Source organism: Dendrobium catenatum, unplaced genomic scaffold (assembly GCF_001605985.2).
Source record: "Dendrobium catenatum unplaced genomic scaffold, ASM160598v2 fragScaff_scaffold_1557, whole genome shotgun sequence".
In the NCBI taxonomy this organism is placed as follows: domain Eukaryota; kingdom Viridiplantae; phylum Streptophyta; class Magnoliopsida; order Asparagales; family Orchidaceae; genus Dendrobium; species Dendrobium catenatum.
Genome location: NW_021320019.1, coordinates 6,526,756 through 6,544,348, shown reverse-complemented (window position 1 = coordinate 6,544,348; position 17,593 = coordinate 6,526,756). Strand labels below are relative to the sequence as shown.

General features: G+C 34.5%; 1 protein-coding gene across 2 annotated transcripts in view; it reads left to right on the top strand.

The window, feature by feature from the left end:
- Nucleotides 1–17,593, top strand: part of LOC110102720 (delta-1-pyrroline-5-carboxylate synthase) — a 52,815-nt gene that overhangs the window by 9,263 nt on the left and 25,959 nt on the right. For both annotated transcript variants that reach the window (XM_020831171.2, XM_020831168.2), the window contains exons 7-11: nt 11,097–11,374; nt 14,266–14,416; nt 14,569–14,733; nt 14,926–15,003; nt 15,263–15,352. In XM_020831171.2, coding sequence (XP_020686830.1) covers nt 11,097–11,374; nt 14,266–14,416; nt 14,569–14,733; nt 14,926–15,003; nt 15,263–15,352 — 762 coding nt within the window. The remainder of the gene's footprint in view (nt 1–11,096; nt 11,375–14,265; nt 14,417–14,568; nt 14,734–14,925; nt 15,004–15,262; nt 15,353–17,593) is intronic.

Sequence of the window (17,593 nt, the reverse complement as noted above, 5' to 3'; positions counted from 1 at the left end):
TTGGTTGGGGAAGCAAATAGGGTTGTTTTGAAAAAAACATGTAGTGGATATAATAATAAAATTTTATGCACTTATTTTTAAATTCCTTTTTTTGGTTGTTGGGCGACTCTTTTAGCGTTATGTATTTATTGAAAACAAAATATAAGAGAAAGAAGGGATTAAAATTGGGTTAATTTTGGAGTTCTATAATAAAAGTAAGAGCAACGGAGTACAAATAAAAGAAGGTTAGGATCAACAGGTTTGATGACAATGATTTTGGGTATCAGAAAGTGCAAATAAGGAACTACGTGTAACAAATGAAGTCGCATCTATGTTTCTTAAAGTAAAGCCCACTGCTACGAGTCTAGATGATGGGGATATCTTGGACTAACGATTTTGGGTGTTATATGCATGTTATTGATAAGGGCTCTGTTAGATATGTACAAGAAACATTTAGCTTTAAACAAATTATCATTTAATAAAAATCTTTTTCAATTTGGCTAAAGGTGTTTTTTCTATTGTGCATATCAAGAATTTCAATATGATCACAACTTAGTAGAGAATGATGTATTAACTTCTACAATGAAGCTCTTGCATTTAGCCTTTTATCACCGCTTTTGGAGAATTGGACTGGAACTTGGTGGCTGACAATAGTTCATGTGAGTTTATAAAGTTGAAGCTCAATGATATCTTTGAATTGATCTTGGGTGAGGGCAGTAGGAGGCAAGAAACAGGCGGTGGCTCTTCTCAATTGATGAGCCAATTAAAAGGTTGCCTCAGTGCATGTTGGTGTGTCGCAAGGCTGACCACATGTAAAGGAATGGTCAATAAGTAAATGGTGGATAAATTTTAAATCAGATGGAGGAATGCTGCAAGTGAAGTGATTTATGATGCACTAGTTCCTCGCTCGGCCAGTTCAATGGGCTTCCTCGATCTTGTACTCTATATAAAATGTTTATCACTAATTATTTCATAAGAGATTGCTGTAATCTTCATCTTGTTGATGCAACATCTAGTCCATACCAACCTTAGCTAAAGTCACCACCTCTTTTATTGCATCCTTCTTTTTATTTCTAACGTTCCATATTAATGAGTTAATCTCTTTTTATTTGCGTAGTCCTTTTCTATTCAAAACCAAACTGCTTAGTTATCCATGGCAGTTATTCGTTACTGAGTATATGTAATTAGAGGGGGTGGCTTGATGGGATATACAAGTAGTTATTATTCTATTTTATCTCTTTGTTTTCAAGTAACTCTAGTTTTGCAACTTTTTTGAAGTAGTATTCTTCATCAATCTAGCCTAATCTTTGGCCAATCCCTGCACCAAGTGGCATCAGAGCTTGGAGTGCCCCAATGATGGTTGATGGTGGGGAGATGGGTACTGCGACATAAAAGAAGGTTTCATCATGCAAGCCTTGTGAGTATCCGTCGTTACATTAGAACGAAGATTCAACATCCTCCCCTTGGATGTTCAAATGATACTCATTATTTTGAATGGAGAGTCCGTCACTATGTAACAACAGCAAGAACATCCCATTCTGAATGAGACTTGTGACCACCAAATCAGGGCATTCGACGAGTATCTCCAAAAAACCTTGACCCAATGGAGGTCACAGTGCGAAAGATGGCTTGAGGACTTGACCAATTTTGATTCCGATGAATAGTTTTGCCTCTCGAGATGTGAAGATCGAGAATCGGGAATAGATAAAAAAGTAAATGTCTGGGTATATAATGATCAAAAGAACGCTCGAAATTCCAATCAAAATAGGCATTACCAACAAGTACTTAGTTTTATATGCCATATGTTAATGGCCATATGGATATTACGGACTGTCTTGATTGGCTCAAGTCCGTGGAAACCTTTGAATATATAGAGATACCTACAGAAGAACATGCTAAATTGGCGATGCACAAATTCAAAGGTGGGGCTATCATCTTGTGGGAACAACTGCTGACACATCTTCTATGAGAATGAAAATGTCTAATTTGCTCTTGGCAGTGGATGCATAAATTGCTTAGCGAATGTTTTCTCCTTGTTAACTGCAATCAATTTGCTTAGCGAATGATTGGCTCAAGTCCGTGGAAACCTTTGAATATATAGAGATACCTACAGAAGAACATGCTAAATTGGCGATGCACAAATTCAAAGGTAGGGCTATCATCTTGTGGGAACAACTGCTGACACATCTTCTATGAGAATGAAAATGTCCAATTTCCTCTTGGTAGTGGATGTATAAATTTAGCAAATGATTTCTCCTTGTTAACTGCAATCAAATTATGTACGCTCAATACCAACAATTCAAGCAACAAGGATGTCCAATTAGTGAATGCAGATAAGACTTTTATCGCTTGAATGCTTTTATCTTCATGAACCGGAGCAACTCCAAGTGTTACAGTATTAACTGTAATAAAAGAGTCATTTTACTATCAACTGGTCCTATAGTCCATTTGACGGGTCTTTGACCCTGTCAATCATGCACTAAAAAGTTTATGACTGACTATTATGTATGAGATTATAGGAAGCGTCATTTTGTTTATGCTAGAACTTTGAGTGCTGTGAGAGTTTGTGATGTTTAAAGATTGACAATAAGACTATATGGAAGCTTTGTAATATAAGGCATGCTTTTGCTTGGAGAGGAACTTGTTCTCAATTATACAGTTATGTTAAGAAGGTAATATCTCGACCTTTTATAAGGTGATTGTGGTTGTTGTGGTGATAACTAATGGAAGAGACAAAGATATCATATGCATGACTTCAAACACTTGAACGATAGGAGCAACCGTTTAATCTATTTTGTTAGAGATTCCGAAGGTGCAACATGGGATAAATTTTTTGTCAAATGAGGGCTTTCAAAGGATTGGAAGGCTTTGCAAGGCAGCAATATAATAAGACAAGGTTTGTGATAAAAGTGTTTGATAAGTTTTTCATTGATGGAGGTACTTCAATGCCTCAAGCAACCCTAAGGGTCGATTTAGATGGTAAAGATGATTCTCTCTCTTTTACACATTAAAAATAAATCTTCAAGTGGTAGATTTTTAGGGTTTGTAGAGATTTATTTCTTTAGGCCAAGATCTTTTAAAATTCTTGAATTTCAAGTTGAAATATGGTTTATATTTAATGTTGAAATTTGTTAAATTTTTTACTAAATTTAGCCACATAAATCTCAACAATATATATATTTTTTTAAATTTATCACTTTAATCAAAACAAAATTGTTACCGAATATTAGTGCCACCTCAAAGAATTATTTATGGATGGGTCACAAGTTGCATGTACAACAACAATAACAAACTTTTATCTTATTATATGGGGTTTGGTACATGAATTCTTTTTCTTCATCATGCATTAAAAGTCAAATTCTAATTTATATATAAAAATAAAGATCATTTTTAATACTTTATAACTAAATCATTTTAGCTCTATATATGCTTTTCTTAACATAGGCTGGATCTAATACATCTACTCTCTTAGCAGGGTCATCTGAAGGCTGATGTTTTATGTGATCCAACCATCTAAAGTGACTCTCTATAATCTTATCTGCCATTGGAGCTACTCTAATCTTTTCACGTATATGCTCGTTTCATATTTTGTTTCTAAGTGTAAAGCCACTCATCTTCCTGATCATCCTCTTCTCTGCAACTATAATAATAATAACATCAAGCCTTTATTCCACTACGTGGGGTTTGCTATGTGAATCATTTTTTTTCCATTGTTCTCTATTAAGAGTCAAATCCTCATTTAAATCTAATAAAGAAGGTCATTTCTAAAACTTTCTAATCAAGTATTTTTAGGTATACCTCTACTTTTATAACATAGGTCAGATTTAATACATTCAATCTCCTAACCGGGTCATCGAAAGGAAGACGTTTTATGTAACCAAACCATCTAAGACAACTTTCTCTAATCTTATCTACCATTGGAGCTACTCCAACCTTTTCCCGTATATATGCGTTTTTCATTTTGCCTCTAAGAGTAAAACCACTCATTCACTTGAGCATCCTCTTCTCTGCAACATGCAACTTAATTTTATGCTTCTATTTTAATAACCAATATTCTATGCCATAAAGTATTGAAAATCTTATCACCATCTTATAGAATTTTTCCTTAAGTTTGAGGGGTACTTTTTTTATCACATAATAAGCTCAATGCATTCCTCCACTTCAACCATCCAACTTGAATTCTACTAATAATGCCCCCTAATTATTTCACCATCACTTTGAGCAATAGACCTGAGAATCCAAAACGTGTGCTTTTTTTAATGATTTGATCGCCCAAAGTCACAATCCCCCTCACTAGATCTATTTCTTCCATATATATTATTTTAGATTTACTCAAATAAAAACCTTTAGACTACCTCCATACTTTAAGTTTTTCTTCACTCTCTTTCTAGTCTTATTAACAAGAAGAATACCATCAATAAAAAGAACACACTAGGGTACATCCTCTTGCAAATGTTTAGTAAGAACATCCATGACTAATACAAAAATCTATGGACTTAAAGTTGATTCTTGATGTAATCCAACTAAAATAAGAAAATACTTGGTCAAACTATGTAGTGTTTGAACATTAGTAATAACTCTTATATGCATAATTATTGACTTAAATATAAGCATTATTAATTCATTTTTTTTCTAGAACTCTCTAGAGCATTATTTCTCTTGGAATTTTATCATATGCTTTATCTAAATCAATAAATATCATAAGTATATCCTCCTTACTCTCTTTGTACTTCTCCATCAAACATCTCAGCAAATGTATAGCTTCCATAGGAGACATACCCGACATAAATCGAAATTGATTTTTAGATATATTAGCATCATGTCTTAACATATGATCAATTATTCTCTACCATAATTTTAATTTATGACACATTAATTTAGTTCATCTATAATTTATAAACTTTTGTGCATCACCTTTATTCTTAAAAATTGTAATCAAAACACTCCACTCATTTGATATCTTTTTAGTCTCCAAAACAATATTAAAAAAAATAGTAAGCTAAGAAATTCTTTTGTGTCTCCTAAGCATTTCCACGCTTCTATTGGAATATCATCAGATCGTACTGTTTTCCACGCTTCATTTTTTGTAAATTCTCTTTGACTTTGATTTTACTAATACGATGATAAAATTAAAGTTTCTTTGTTTTTGATTTTACTAATACAATGATAAAAATAAATATTTAGGTTGCTAAGGTCACCCACCAAAGTCAATCGCATTCTAACATTTTTCATTGCAAAGTTTATCGAAATATCTCATTCACATATGTTGAATATATTCTTCTAAGAAAACCGCTTTTTTATCTTTATCCTTGGTGCTTTACTTGAACTAAATCTTTACTTCTATCTTTTTGCTTGGCTAACTCATATATACTTCTTTAGTCTTTTTTAGTGTCTAATCTATTATATAAATCGCTAAAAGCTAATTTTTTACATCGCATAATGTTTTCTAAGAATCCCATAATGTTTTTTTAGAATCCCAATTGACTCTATGTCTTTTCCAAATGTTAAAGTATTTAGATCTAAATATAATTTTATAATAAAGCTTCTTATTTTTTATCTTTTCATGCATAGTTTGATTTTACCGCAAACTATTTTTAACTATTAAAAGTTTTTTCCTTTTGATTCACCAAATATATATTTTGTAATATTCTTATTGATTAAAATAAAATAAAATTAAAAAAAAATAAAGGGGGGGGGGGAATTTGAAATGAATATACTACTGCAGAAGTCCAGTGAACAAACACAACGCTTCGGAAACGACACAATTACTCAACTATTCGATCAATTAATATACGAAGAAACTGAACAAAAAAAAATGCTATCAATTTTTTCTTCTGCTTTGGTTTGTCTGTTCCATGCCTTCATTGATAGGCCCAAAGCCACACCAAACACCTTCCATTCTGCTGCCTTCAGCTCACTCGAACCAGCCTTTCCCGCACACTCGAACTTGCTTATCCGTTAGCCCGACCCACCGCCGACTCGATCCATTTTATGCAAGCATGTTTCCGTGTACGATTTCACCACTGACCGAACACCCCATGCCGCCCAAACCCTTCTTCAACTCTAGCTTCAATCGAGCACTCTGCAAGGACTCTCTTCCTCATGCTAAATCCAATTCCTCACGCTGTCCGACCACTCAAGTCCTGCACCTGAGACCTATGCGCAAGATAAATCACGTGGTCCAGAGCCACCGTTTTCCTTATCCAACTCCTAGCTTGAACCCCACGCGCGAACGCCCCAGTTCACGATCCCGTCTCCCACGTGGATTTTGCCGGCTAAACCGTAGCCCATTTGTATATAAAACCGAACGCTTGTTCCCCCACGATGTACAAGACCGAATGCTTGCTCTACACAATCCTCCCAATGGTATACTCACGCGACTTGCCTTTATGTGTATGCTTGCTTCCGACCAAATACCTCTGTTCATTCTGATTAAACCTCCAATCCCACGGCCCATTCCATGCACGACAACTGTTCTAACCCAAAACCCCGTATCCGATCCACTCAATACTTTTGCCCTCTGCTTCCCATTACATCTAATTCCGCTCTTTTGAAGCATATATTACCTATTTAGAACAAAACACTATTTGTTTTAGTTCTAATTCAAAGATAAGATTTAAATTGTCTTCTTTGTGCGTTAATAATTGTAGCTAATAGCCTAAATAATCAAAGTGTAAGTATGTATAATTAAACAAATTTCACTGCAAATATGCATTCAAATTGAATCCCTCGCGCCTTTGATCTTAGATCCGGCCAGGACGATTCCAATTCCAATTGAAGCCCTCGCGCCATCGATCTTAGATTCGATTGGGACGATTCCAAATTCAAATAGAATCCCTCGTGCCGTCGATCTTAGTTCCTATCGGGATGATTTGAAATTGAAGTCCTCGCGTTGTTTATCTTAGATCCGGTTAGGACGATTCCAAATCCAATCGAAACTCTCGCGTCGTCAATCTTAGACCTGGCCGGATGATTTCAAATCGAAGCCCTTGCGCCGTTAATCTTAGATCCGACCGGGAATAAATCAACGACAAGTACAATCCCAACCTCACCTTGGAGGTAGGGGATGTCGGGAGGCTGCCGAAGCCATTCCAGAAAACTACCAAACTTTCTAAAAAAAGGATTTTTGATTAAAAAATTTTGTGAGCGATAATTTGTTAATTAATTAATAATGGTTTGTTAATTGAATTGAAATTAACTATTAATTAATTAGTTAATTGTATTAAGCATAAGTTAAAACTCAATTAATTGGTTAATTAAATTCAAAATTAAATTAATCAATTAATTTATGATTTTAATAAAATTTCTCTTAATTAATTGAAACAATTAATCAATTAATTTCAAATTAAATCTGAGCTCATTTAATAATTAATTAATTTATTTTCAAATAAATTTATTTAATTTAGCGATTAATTAATCAATTAAAAATTCAAAATTAAAATGGGTTAATTAATTATATTGGAGCACAATATGGAGAGAGCCACTATGGTAAAATTGCATATTTAATTAATCAAAAATTGAAAACAAAAAAAAGAAGACAATGTTTGCACTAACTATCTTAATACAACTCACACAAACTAAAACACCAAACTCCTAAAATTAAAACTAAAAGAAAAAAAAAACTAAAACTCAAACAAAGCTAAAAAAATTCTAACTCCATGCAAGCTCCAAAACAATAGGAACTCCTGCAAACGAACAGGCAGACAAAAGATCAGTATTATCAACAAAGTTTAGTGTAAGAAAAAAGAAAAGTACTGAAAACTAAATTGCAAGGCAAGAACTAATAATGTAGACAAAACTGTAGTGTAAGGAAAAGAAATCACTAAAACGAAGAACACTACTGAAGCGTAAAAAGAACCTATTGTAATAGAAATACTAGTGTCAGACTAATAAATAATTGAAAACCAAAAATCTAGTGTCAGACTAGTAAGCAACTGTAAACCAAAGTGCCTACTGTACAAATCTACCCAACTTAAATTCAAATCTCTAGGCAACTTGTAAACAGAGCCGTAAGACCTATCGAAATAACCAGGTTATTTCCTGAGTGAAGTAGTAAAACTTATCCAAACAAAATCTAACGGGCCATATACCCTTGATTGAATTTGCATATAATAACAGTTTTCAATTCAACATTGGAATGATGCCATATGAAACTCTTTATGGAAGGAAGTGCAGAACACTTTTGTGTTGAGCAGATACAGTTGAAAGAAAAATAATAAGTATTGAACTAGTGGATGTTGTCACTAGAAAAATCAGATTGATCAGAGATAGATTAAAAGAAATACATGATAGACAGAGGAAATATTATGATGCAAAGTATAAATTAGTTGAGTTTGAAGTGGGAGAGTTTGTTTTCATTAAAGCCAGTTCAATGAAAGGTGTTAAACGTTAAAACGATATGAAAAGACAGGAAAATTGAGCCATGATTCATAGATCCTTTTGAAATCATAGAGAGGATTGAAAATATGGCCTACAAATTGGATCTACTAGTGCATATGCAATGAGTTCATAATGTTTTTCATATATCAGTGCTTCAGACGTATATATCAGATGAATCAAAGAGAATCCAATAAAAAAACAGTTGAATTGCAGCCTAATTTGAAGTATATTGAGGAACCTAAAATGATACTAGAATATGAGGTGAAACAATTGAGAAATTGGGAGATATCTTTTGTAAAGATTTTATGAAAACATGAAACATAAAGAGATGCTACATGTGAGAAAGAAGCAGACATGAAATATCCCTCATCTATTCAATTAAGATATGTTTACTTAAAAAAAGTATGTTTACTTATACTTGATTTTAAATTTTGAGGACGAAATTTTTACGAGGGAAGATTGTAATTTCCGGCTTGTCTTAGAGCCGGCCGGTCCAATTGAACTGACCTTTTTCGTAACAGAGAGCAGAACCGACGTGGCTTGCGATCCAAACGGACTGAGCTGATGCCGCTCGCATATGTAAAGCCTTAGACGGAGTAAGTTTGGGTTTCTAAGCGAAGGAACACATACACGAGTGAAGAAGAACAACTTCTCATGTAGAATATCTTAGTTTCACTCACTCCTGTAGGAAAAAATCACGTGAGAAGTTACAACCAATTTAAAACGAATGAGAGAGAAAGAAGAAGAACAATGAAGGTATGTATATCGTTTATTTTTATTATTTCTAATAATATCATTTCATAATTTTACTTTTACTTAAGTAAAAAGAAATGTTCAATTAAAGGTAGAAGAAAGAATTTAGGGGAGGAAGAAAAGAGAAATTTGAAGGAAAGGGAGGTAGTTTGGAAAAGAAGAAGAAGAGAGCGTTCATTTTCTACAGCGAGGAACAATTAAGATATTTAAATTTACTTTAAAATTCTGATTAATTCATATATGAAGTAGATACAAAATTTTGGGTTTATGTCACAGGAATAAATCCTATTAATGGGTGGTGAGCCTCGATTTAAGTGAAAAAGAGAGGGACAAAGGTTTGGGATTGAAGCAATTAATTTTAATTAATTTTAGAGTTTTCCGGAATTCAAAATATGGAAAGTTAGAAACTTTCGACAATTCCTATATAATAGCCAATGCATTTAATATTACTTTTAAGGATGTTAGTCAAATCAAATTTATTGTGACATTGAATTTGTATACTTTTCAACATTAATTAATGAAATTTAATGTTATTGGAATAGGGAGAATTTCATACCTGAGTTGAGACAAATATTGAAAGTATATTTCAGGGATCAAATATTTTGAAGGAAACTGAACATTCAAAAAATATTTAATGTGGGTAATTTCAATAGTTTTATAGTAAAATCATGTAAAAGAAAAATGAAATGGAAATGGAAATGGTTGTACCTTTATTGGCACATTTAGATGGTGCTTCTATACTAATAGAAATAGATTAAATATCAAATGAAAAAGAAAGGAATATTAAGTGAAAATGGACAAATGAAATAGAATATGAAGTAATTTATATAAGAATAACGAATTATAAAACTTATGATATATGAAAGAAAATGTATATGTTACGTACTAAGAAAGATAAACAAGAAAGATGTATGTTTATTTTATATGACTAATTGTTGTGTATTTAATGATGATTATCCATTGAGTTTACTTTGTAAACTCATTCTATTAAACTAACATTTTCAGGTAAGTCTCTTGACAAGTGAAAATGACTGAAAGAGAGGAGTACATCTACAGAAGACGACGCTCAAATGAAAACATGTAATATATGGTGGGAGTTGATATCCTAGCTGGTGATTGACATGAAGCTTATGGGAATTAAGAGAGTTGCTATTTTTGGGAAACAGTTGGTGGGTATAATAATAAATTTTTAGTTCTTATTTCTTAATTCCTTCATTCAGCTGTGTGATTCTCGTAGAATTTGTCGGAAAGAAAAAAAAAGAGAGTATACGAAGAAAGGGAGAGAGGAAAGAGGCAATCTTATATGAGGCAAAGTGAGTGGAGAATATTTGGGGTGTGCAAATATTACGTTTTATATCTTTGAACTAGTGGCCATTTATATCTATGTGTGGTCGTGGATATAAGTTGATCTCACTGAAGCAAATAATTTTTTTTTATCTTGTTTTATAGTGTGTTTTCTTGTCGGTTTTATTTCCCTTGTTCTTACTATGCCATTACTCCTGGGGCACGCATTTTCCTAACTATCTGTAGTCATCATGAAATTTGATAGTAATATTTTAGGCAAATGGCTTTCCTGAAATATATAATGCTCTAAAATTTTAATACTTTGGATCGTGAAGTTCGGTGGATAACTCATTTCATTGATTCTTCATTGGGCTATATTCAAAGTAGCAATGAATTGATGAATTAGATGGCATCATGATCCGTAGTGCTACTATATTGTCCTTTGCCAGTCCTTGATGTTTAATTCTTATCCATTTCTAAACTAAAAAAATTGAGAGTTAATCGAAACTTCTGTTTGGGTATGCTCTATTATCTGTTGAAAGAACATTCATATCACCTGAAAATGGAAGTTTACCCTTCCACATACAGTCGGTTAAGGTATTGATAAATCAAGGCATCCATTTGAGTTTTTTTTTCATTATTTTTCAGATGTCTTATCTTTTGATTTTATGCCACTTTTTCAAATTTTGTGTTACCTGCAGGACTCATCTGGTATATTTTGGGATAATGACAGCTTAGCAGCTCTACTAGCTCTCGAGTTGAAAGTTGATCTCCTTGTTTTACTTAGTGATGTAGAAGGCCTGTACAGTGGTCCTCCCAGTGACCCACATTCGAAATTGATACATACTTACATAAAGGAGAGGCATCATGGGGGAATTACTTTTGGCGAGAAGTCCAGGGTTGGGAGAGGGGGTATGACTGCTAAAGTAAAGGCTGCAGTCCATGCTGCTTATGCAGGAATTCCTGTCATAATTACCAGGTGTTTATTTACCTTTTCCATACATACATGTTTATTCCTGCATCTAATGCTAATGACTAGTTCATGCTGCAATGTTGCAAGTGCATAGACTGTTCTATCATGAGATTCATCCTGTCTCAGACTTGATCACTAGCGTAACTTCCATACTCTAAGTGGATTTATGATTAAAAAACCATCCATCTCAGCAATTTGTGTTTTTGATTTTTAAAGCGTGCCAACTTCATTCCTAAAGTTAAACCAACAAATTAAATTGATATATTATACTCTGGCGAATAGGATAGTGCATAGCACATGGAACAAGCAGTTGATATATAGCTCCATAGTGTATGCAGTCTGTACATGTGCTTTAAGTGGTGATAAATAACTTTACTGTGAGAACATTTGTAGTTTATTGTTTGAATAATTCTTTGCAAGAAATAGTTAAAATACCATTCATTTTTTCATCTCTTTGATGAGATGAAATAAATGGTGATTACTTGGATTATGAAGTCATTGACAGAAGAATCAAGCATACAAATTCCTTTAAAATAAGGATTAATATAGGATGAAATTAGTAAGAATATTTAATACTCTAATGTAGATTCAATTATAATCATGAGGAGCGCTACAATCATCATAGATACTGTGTACATCAACTTTTGTCCGAGTTACACAACTATTTCTTCCCTTAGCTCCTAAGGTTCTGGCCTAGTAGTCTTTTTGTGCCACTCAATGGCGGAAGTTAATTCTTTGGAAATTAATTTTTGTTTACATTATATTTTATTGTTCTTTATGAATCATATCTTATGCCCCTCAATAAAGACCTTTAAAAAGGAAATTATTGTCTGTTGTAAATCTTTGTGAAAAGTGCCATTTGAACTGGAAAGCTATCGCATTGTAAAACACCATCAAAATTCTATCCGTTCTTAGCCCAAACTTCCATTTGCATTATCATGGCTCTAAACCTTTTTTTTTTTTTCATTACATATGATATTTATTGATTTTGAGAAAGCATATGATAAAGTTCCAACTTCCAAGAGAAGTGCTATGGAGAGTTCTTGAAAAGAAAGGAGTTAATAATGCTTATATTCAAATCATTAAAGATATATATGATGGAGCTAGTACTTGTGTTCAAACACAAGTTGGTTTGACCAAGTATTTTCCTATTTCGGTTGGTTTACATCAAGGATCAACCTTAAGTCCATATCTTTTTGCTTTAGTCATGGATGTTCTCACTAGACATTTGCAAGAGGATGTACCTTGGTGTATGCTTTTTACTGATGATATTCTTCTTGTTGATAAGACTAGAGAGGGAGTTGAAGGTAAACTCGAATTATGGAGGTTAACTTTAGAGTCTAAGGGTTTTTGCTTGAGTAGATCTAAAACTGAATATATGGAGTGTAATTTTAGTAGCAATAGACCTATTGATGGGATTGTGACTTTGGATGATCAAGTCATTAATAAGAGTACACGTTTTAGATACCTTGGATCTATTGTTCAGAGTGATGGTGAAATTGATGGGGATATAATCAGCAGAATTCAAGTTGGATGGTTGAAGTGGAGGAATGCATCGGGCTTATTGTGCGATAGAAAAGTCCCCCTCAAACTTAAGGGAAAATTCTATAAGATGGCGATGAGACCGGCAATGCTTTATGGTGCCGAATGTTGGCCATTAAAAGAGAAGCATAATACTAAGTTAAGTGTTGCAGAGATGAGGATGCTTAGGTGGATGAGTGGCTTGACCCTTAGAGATAGGATACGAAATGAGCATATACGTGAAAAGGTTGGAGTAGCTCCAGTGGAAGATAATATTAGAGAGAGTCGCCTTAGATGGTTTGGTCACATTAAATGGAGGCCTTCCGATGACTCGGTTAGGAAAATTGAGGTATTAGATTTGACTTATGTTAAGAAAGGTAGAGGTAGACCTAAAAAGATTTGGTTATAAAATATTAGAAATGATCTTTCTTTATTAGATTTAAATGAGAATTTGACTTTTAACCGGACACAATGACGAAAAAGGACACGTAGTGGGACAAAGACTTGATGTTGTTGTACATAATATTGATTTGATATTTAAAAACTATGCTCAATATCTTCATCACTCTCCCATTTACATTGGATTATGCTTTTTCTTCATTTCATTCCTTTGATGGTCTTGAGAAAATTGCTCTGATAATTGATGTCATGTATCCAGCATTGCTAGGTTTTTGTGCTTTTATCTCCCAAATTTGTAAGTACAGCCAGGCGTTTAATTCAAAATAGTTTTTCTTTTGTTTGCAATGCGGAGTGGAACTTAAGCTATTGCTAGTTTTAGCCTTACTTTTACTTGTAACTTTTAAGTTACACCTAGTAACTGCAAACAGTCCTGCATTATTATTTTTGTTTTATCTCCAAAATCTATGTGCAACCATGCGTTTTATTGATAGCATTTTTTCTTTTATTTTGCAGTTATAACAGTAACTTACAAACTATTGCACATTCTAGTCTCTGCTGGAATTTCATTTGTTTAGTTGCCTGGAAAACAATTTCACCATATGCTAATCTTAAATCTAAGAACTTCGGTTCCTTTGCCAATTTCTTAGTCTTTTTCTCTTTGTTGGGCTGTTTTCTTAAAAAGAGGATGGAGCATAATTCCAAAAACATGATTGCAGTGGAAAGAGTGGGCATGAATTTATCGTCATGCTGTCACGGCCGAGGCACCAAACTAATTATACTTCTTACTTTTATGCTAGCTTTGAAATTATTATTAATTTAAGCTTAACATGCCCTCAAGTCTGAATTTCTTATTTCTATTTGTAGACATTAATTGTCTTATGTTCTTTTAAGTATACTCCACTGAACGTTACAATCGCTTGCTGGTTTTTCTTACAAAATCAATGGGTTCATGCTAATAATTCCACTTGATTTTCTAGTGGTTTTGCAACTGATAGCATTATAAAGGTGCTTCAAGGAGAGAGAGTTGGTACTCTTTTTCATAAAGATGCAAATTTATGGGTGCTTCCTAAAGAAGATGGTGCACGGGAGATGGCGGTTGCTGCAAGAGATTGTTCAAGAAAACTTCAGGTGTTGCACCTATGATTATCAATTGATAAATTCATCATCAATCTCTTAACTTTTTCTCTTATTGGTGGAATTTTGTTTAATGAATGCATTAATCACCTTGACGGCTATTCAGGTAGATGGTTTTTTCACGCATTTATTTCTATTTTTTCCAGAGAATTTCATCAGAAGGCCGTAGGAGGATTTTGCTAGACATAGCTGATTCTCTAGAGGCAAATGAAAAGCTAATATTGACAGAAAACGGGGCAGATGTTATTGCAGCACAAGAGTCTGGATATGAAAAATCAATGATATCTCGATTAATTTTGAAGCCGGGAAAGGCAAGGGCATCTAAATGTTCCTTTTTTCATGAATACTTCTATGAACTAGTCTAACTGCTGACTGTCTTGTTTGACATTATTTCTATTTTAATCTAACTTACATGAAGTATCTGGTGCATCATTCATTGGATGGGATCGTTACCCTGTTACTTGTGTGGATGCTTATTTTTATCAGTTGTCATTGTTATACAGATATCAAGTCTAGCAAACTCAATCCGTATTCTTGCAAATATGGAAGATCCTGTTGGTTGTGTTGTTCGAAGAACCGAGGTAATGCGTTTAGCCCAATTTGCACTACAACTCACACCACTGACCCCTGCTTGTTTCATCTTTACGATTATTTTTTCTCAATCCCCAATCACCTCGTACTGATTTTCCCTACCAAAATAACAATAGCACTTGGTATCATGCTTATCATGGACACCCATATCTTTCACATAGCAATTTACCCTTTGTTATTCTACTTAAATTATGTCCAAAGTTTGGTTTCCTTCATTACTTTCATGGTTCTCAAGAGAATTTCTTTCAGGTTGCGGATGGGTTAATCCTGGAGAAGACATTGTGTCCCCTTGGCGTGCTTTTGATTGTTTTTGAGTCAAGACCCGAGGCCTTAGTGCAGGTATAAAGAAGTAGCTTTCAAGCTCATCATTTGCACCACTTTTCTCATGCTTTATCGTGGTAAATGTAGGTTTAATGGCCATGCATTGCATTTTCAAGTATAAACCTATTTTATTCTAGAAACTAAGTACGTGTAATTGTTTCATGCATATAGCTTTCTGTTGTGAGAAAGAATGTTTCCATATTTAGTTCTTATGTTATGCTATTAAAATTATTTTATGCAAGATCAATGTTCTGATCCACAGCATTAATCTAGATCTTAATTTGAAAAGTTAGCGGGGATATTAATTAGTTATTATATATAGCCTTGTATTATGAATAAGTAATTTAGGGAGAGTGAAAACATTTAATAAATGAATTAAGTTTGTCTTTTTTGTACAAATTCTTCTTTTCTTCATAAATTTGAGAATTCAAGCATCTCAAAATGCTCGAATGGGATCTAGCATACTATCATTGCTGCTTTCATTGCATTTTCCCATATTGCTATCTAGGGGTGTCAATTTCGGGTCACGGGTCGGGTTCGGGTCGAACCCGGAACTGATCCGAACCTGACTCAGCACTATTCGGGTCAACCCGAACCCGACCCGTTTTTGTATACGGGTCAGTTTTGTGGACCCGAACCCGAACCCGATCCGCTTTGGGTTCGGGTCTACCCGACCCGACCCGCTTTGGATTCAACATGGCACGCTGGGCCACGCTTCGGCGTTCGACAGCAGCAACAGACTCGAGTCACTCGACCGCGGGACCGTGGGATGCGCGGTAGATACGACCGCGGGACACGCGATAGACTCGACCGCGGGATCGTGCCCAGTGGCGTTGCCGAACTGGTCAGCTGGATTACGCCATCGCGGGCAGTGGCTGGATCCTGCCATAGCGGGCATGCCGGGCAGCCGGGCACTGACGCACTGGGCAGACGCGTCACGTACTCACGCGTGGCACTCGACAGCGAGTCTATGCATGCAGGCAGAATGACGCGGGTAGAGCGGGCAGACCGGGCAGCCGGGTCATTTCCGGGTTCCTGGGTCAACCCGAACCCTACCCGATTTTTGAAACGGGTCGAAAACCTGAACCCGAACTGCTTCGGGTTTGGGTCAACCCAAACCCGACCCGCTTCGGGTTCGGGTCAACCCGAACCCAAAATTTTCAGTTCGGGTTTGGTTCGAGTTTTCGGGTTGGGTCCAATATTGACACCCCTATCGCTATCTTCCATCATTGTCAAGCTCTCATCGTGCCTAAAATCGAAGCTTGCTCATTCGTCTTCCACATTCAATTTGGAACAATATCTATGTTTGAGCCATGTCCTCTGTCAATTCGTCCACCTTCATCTAGATCTTCACTTCTAATTTGATAAAATAGTAGAGCAAGTACTAGATCTCTGTATTCGACTTTTAGGTATGTGCATGGATTGAGTTTTGATAGGAAATACTTGAGTTTGCAAGTAACCCTAAGGTAATACTTGAGTTCACAAGCAATCCTAACCCAAATCGATAAGCAAACAGCAGAGAAACTGCTGTTTGTAGCAGGAAAGCAGCAAAATTCTGCATTGGATGTGTGCACTATAAAAAAGGTAGTTTAATAGTCTAACTCAAAAGCTTGTAAAATTCCTTTAATTAATATTTAAAATAATCTTTAAAGCAACTAAGTATGTATTATTTTGATTAATCAATGCAATGTTAATGCTTGATAGGTGCTGCTTAATATTTATCCTCGTATGTGGTTCTAAATACCATGTAAGGCAGATGGATAAATCAAATCCTACAACAATTTTTCTAGTAGAGCCCTTATTAATTTTGTAGCTTGAACGGGTTGATTGTAAAGTGGTAAAAAAAAGGAGAGGAGAACATAATATGATGATTCACTAATAGTGGACACAGTGCTAGGGTTGAGTCAACAACGCCTTTTATGGTGGTAAGTTTGAGGCTTAAACATAGCACAATCCCAATTCTTCTCCCTATATTTTATTTCTTATCATCTAATTATTTTATAAAACCAATTGATCCCAAGTCATAAAATAAAGACAAAGCTACTAGTATGGTAAATTAATTGATAACAAACTATAATCACATTATCTTTGAAATAAAATATTTTCTTACTTCAATAAAAATGCTGCTTTATGGAAATATATGACAAGTCTCACACTTTAAATTATATTTATTACTAATAGGATTTGATCTATAGTAGTTTTTTAGAAGGTTGCAGCTAGAGCTGCATTTTATTATGTGCATTTTTTATAGTAATATAA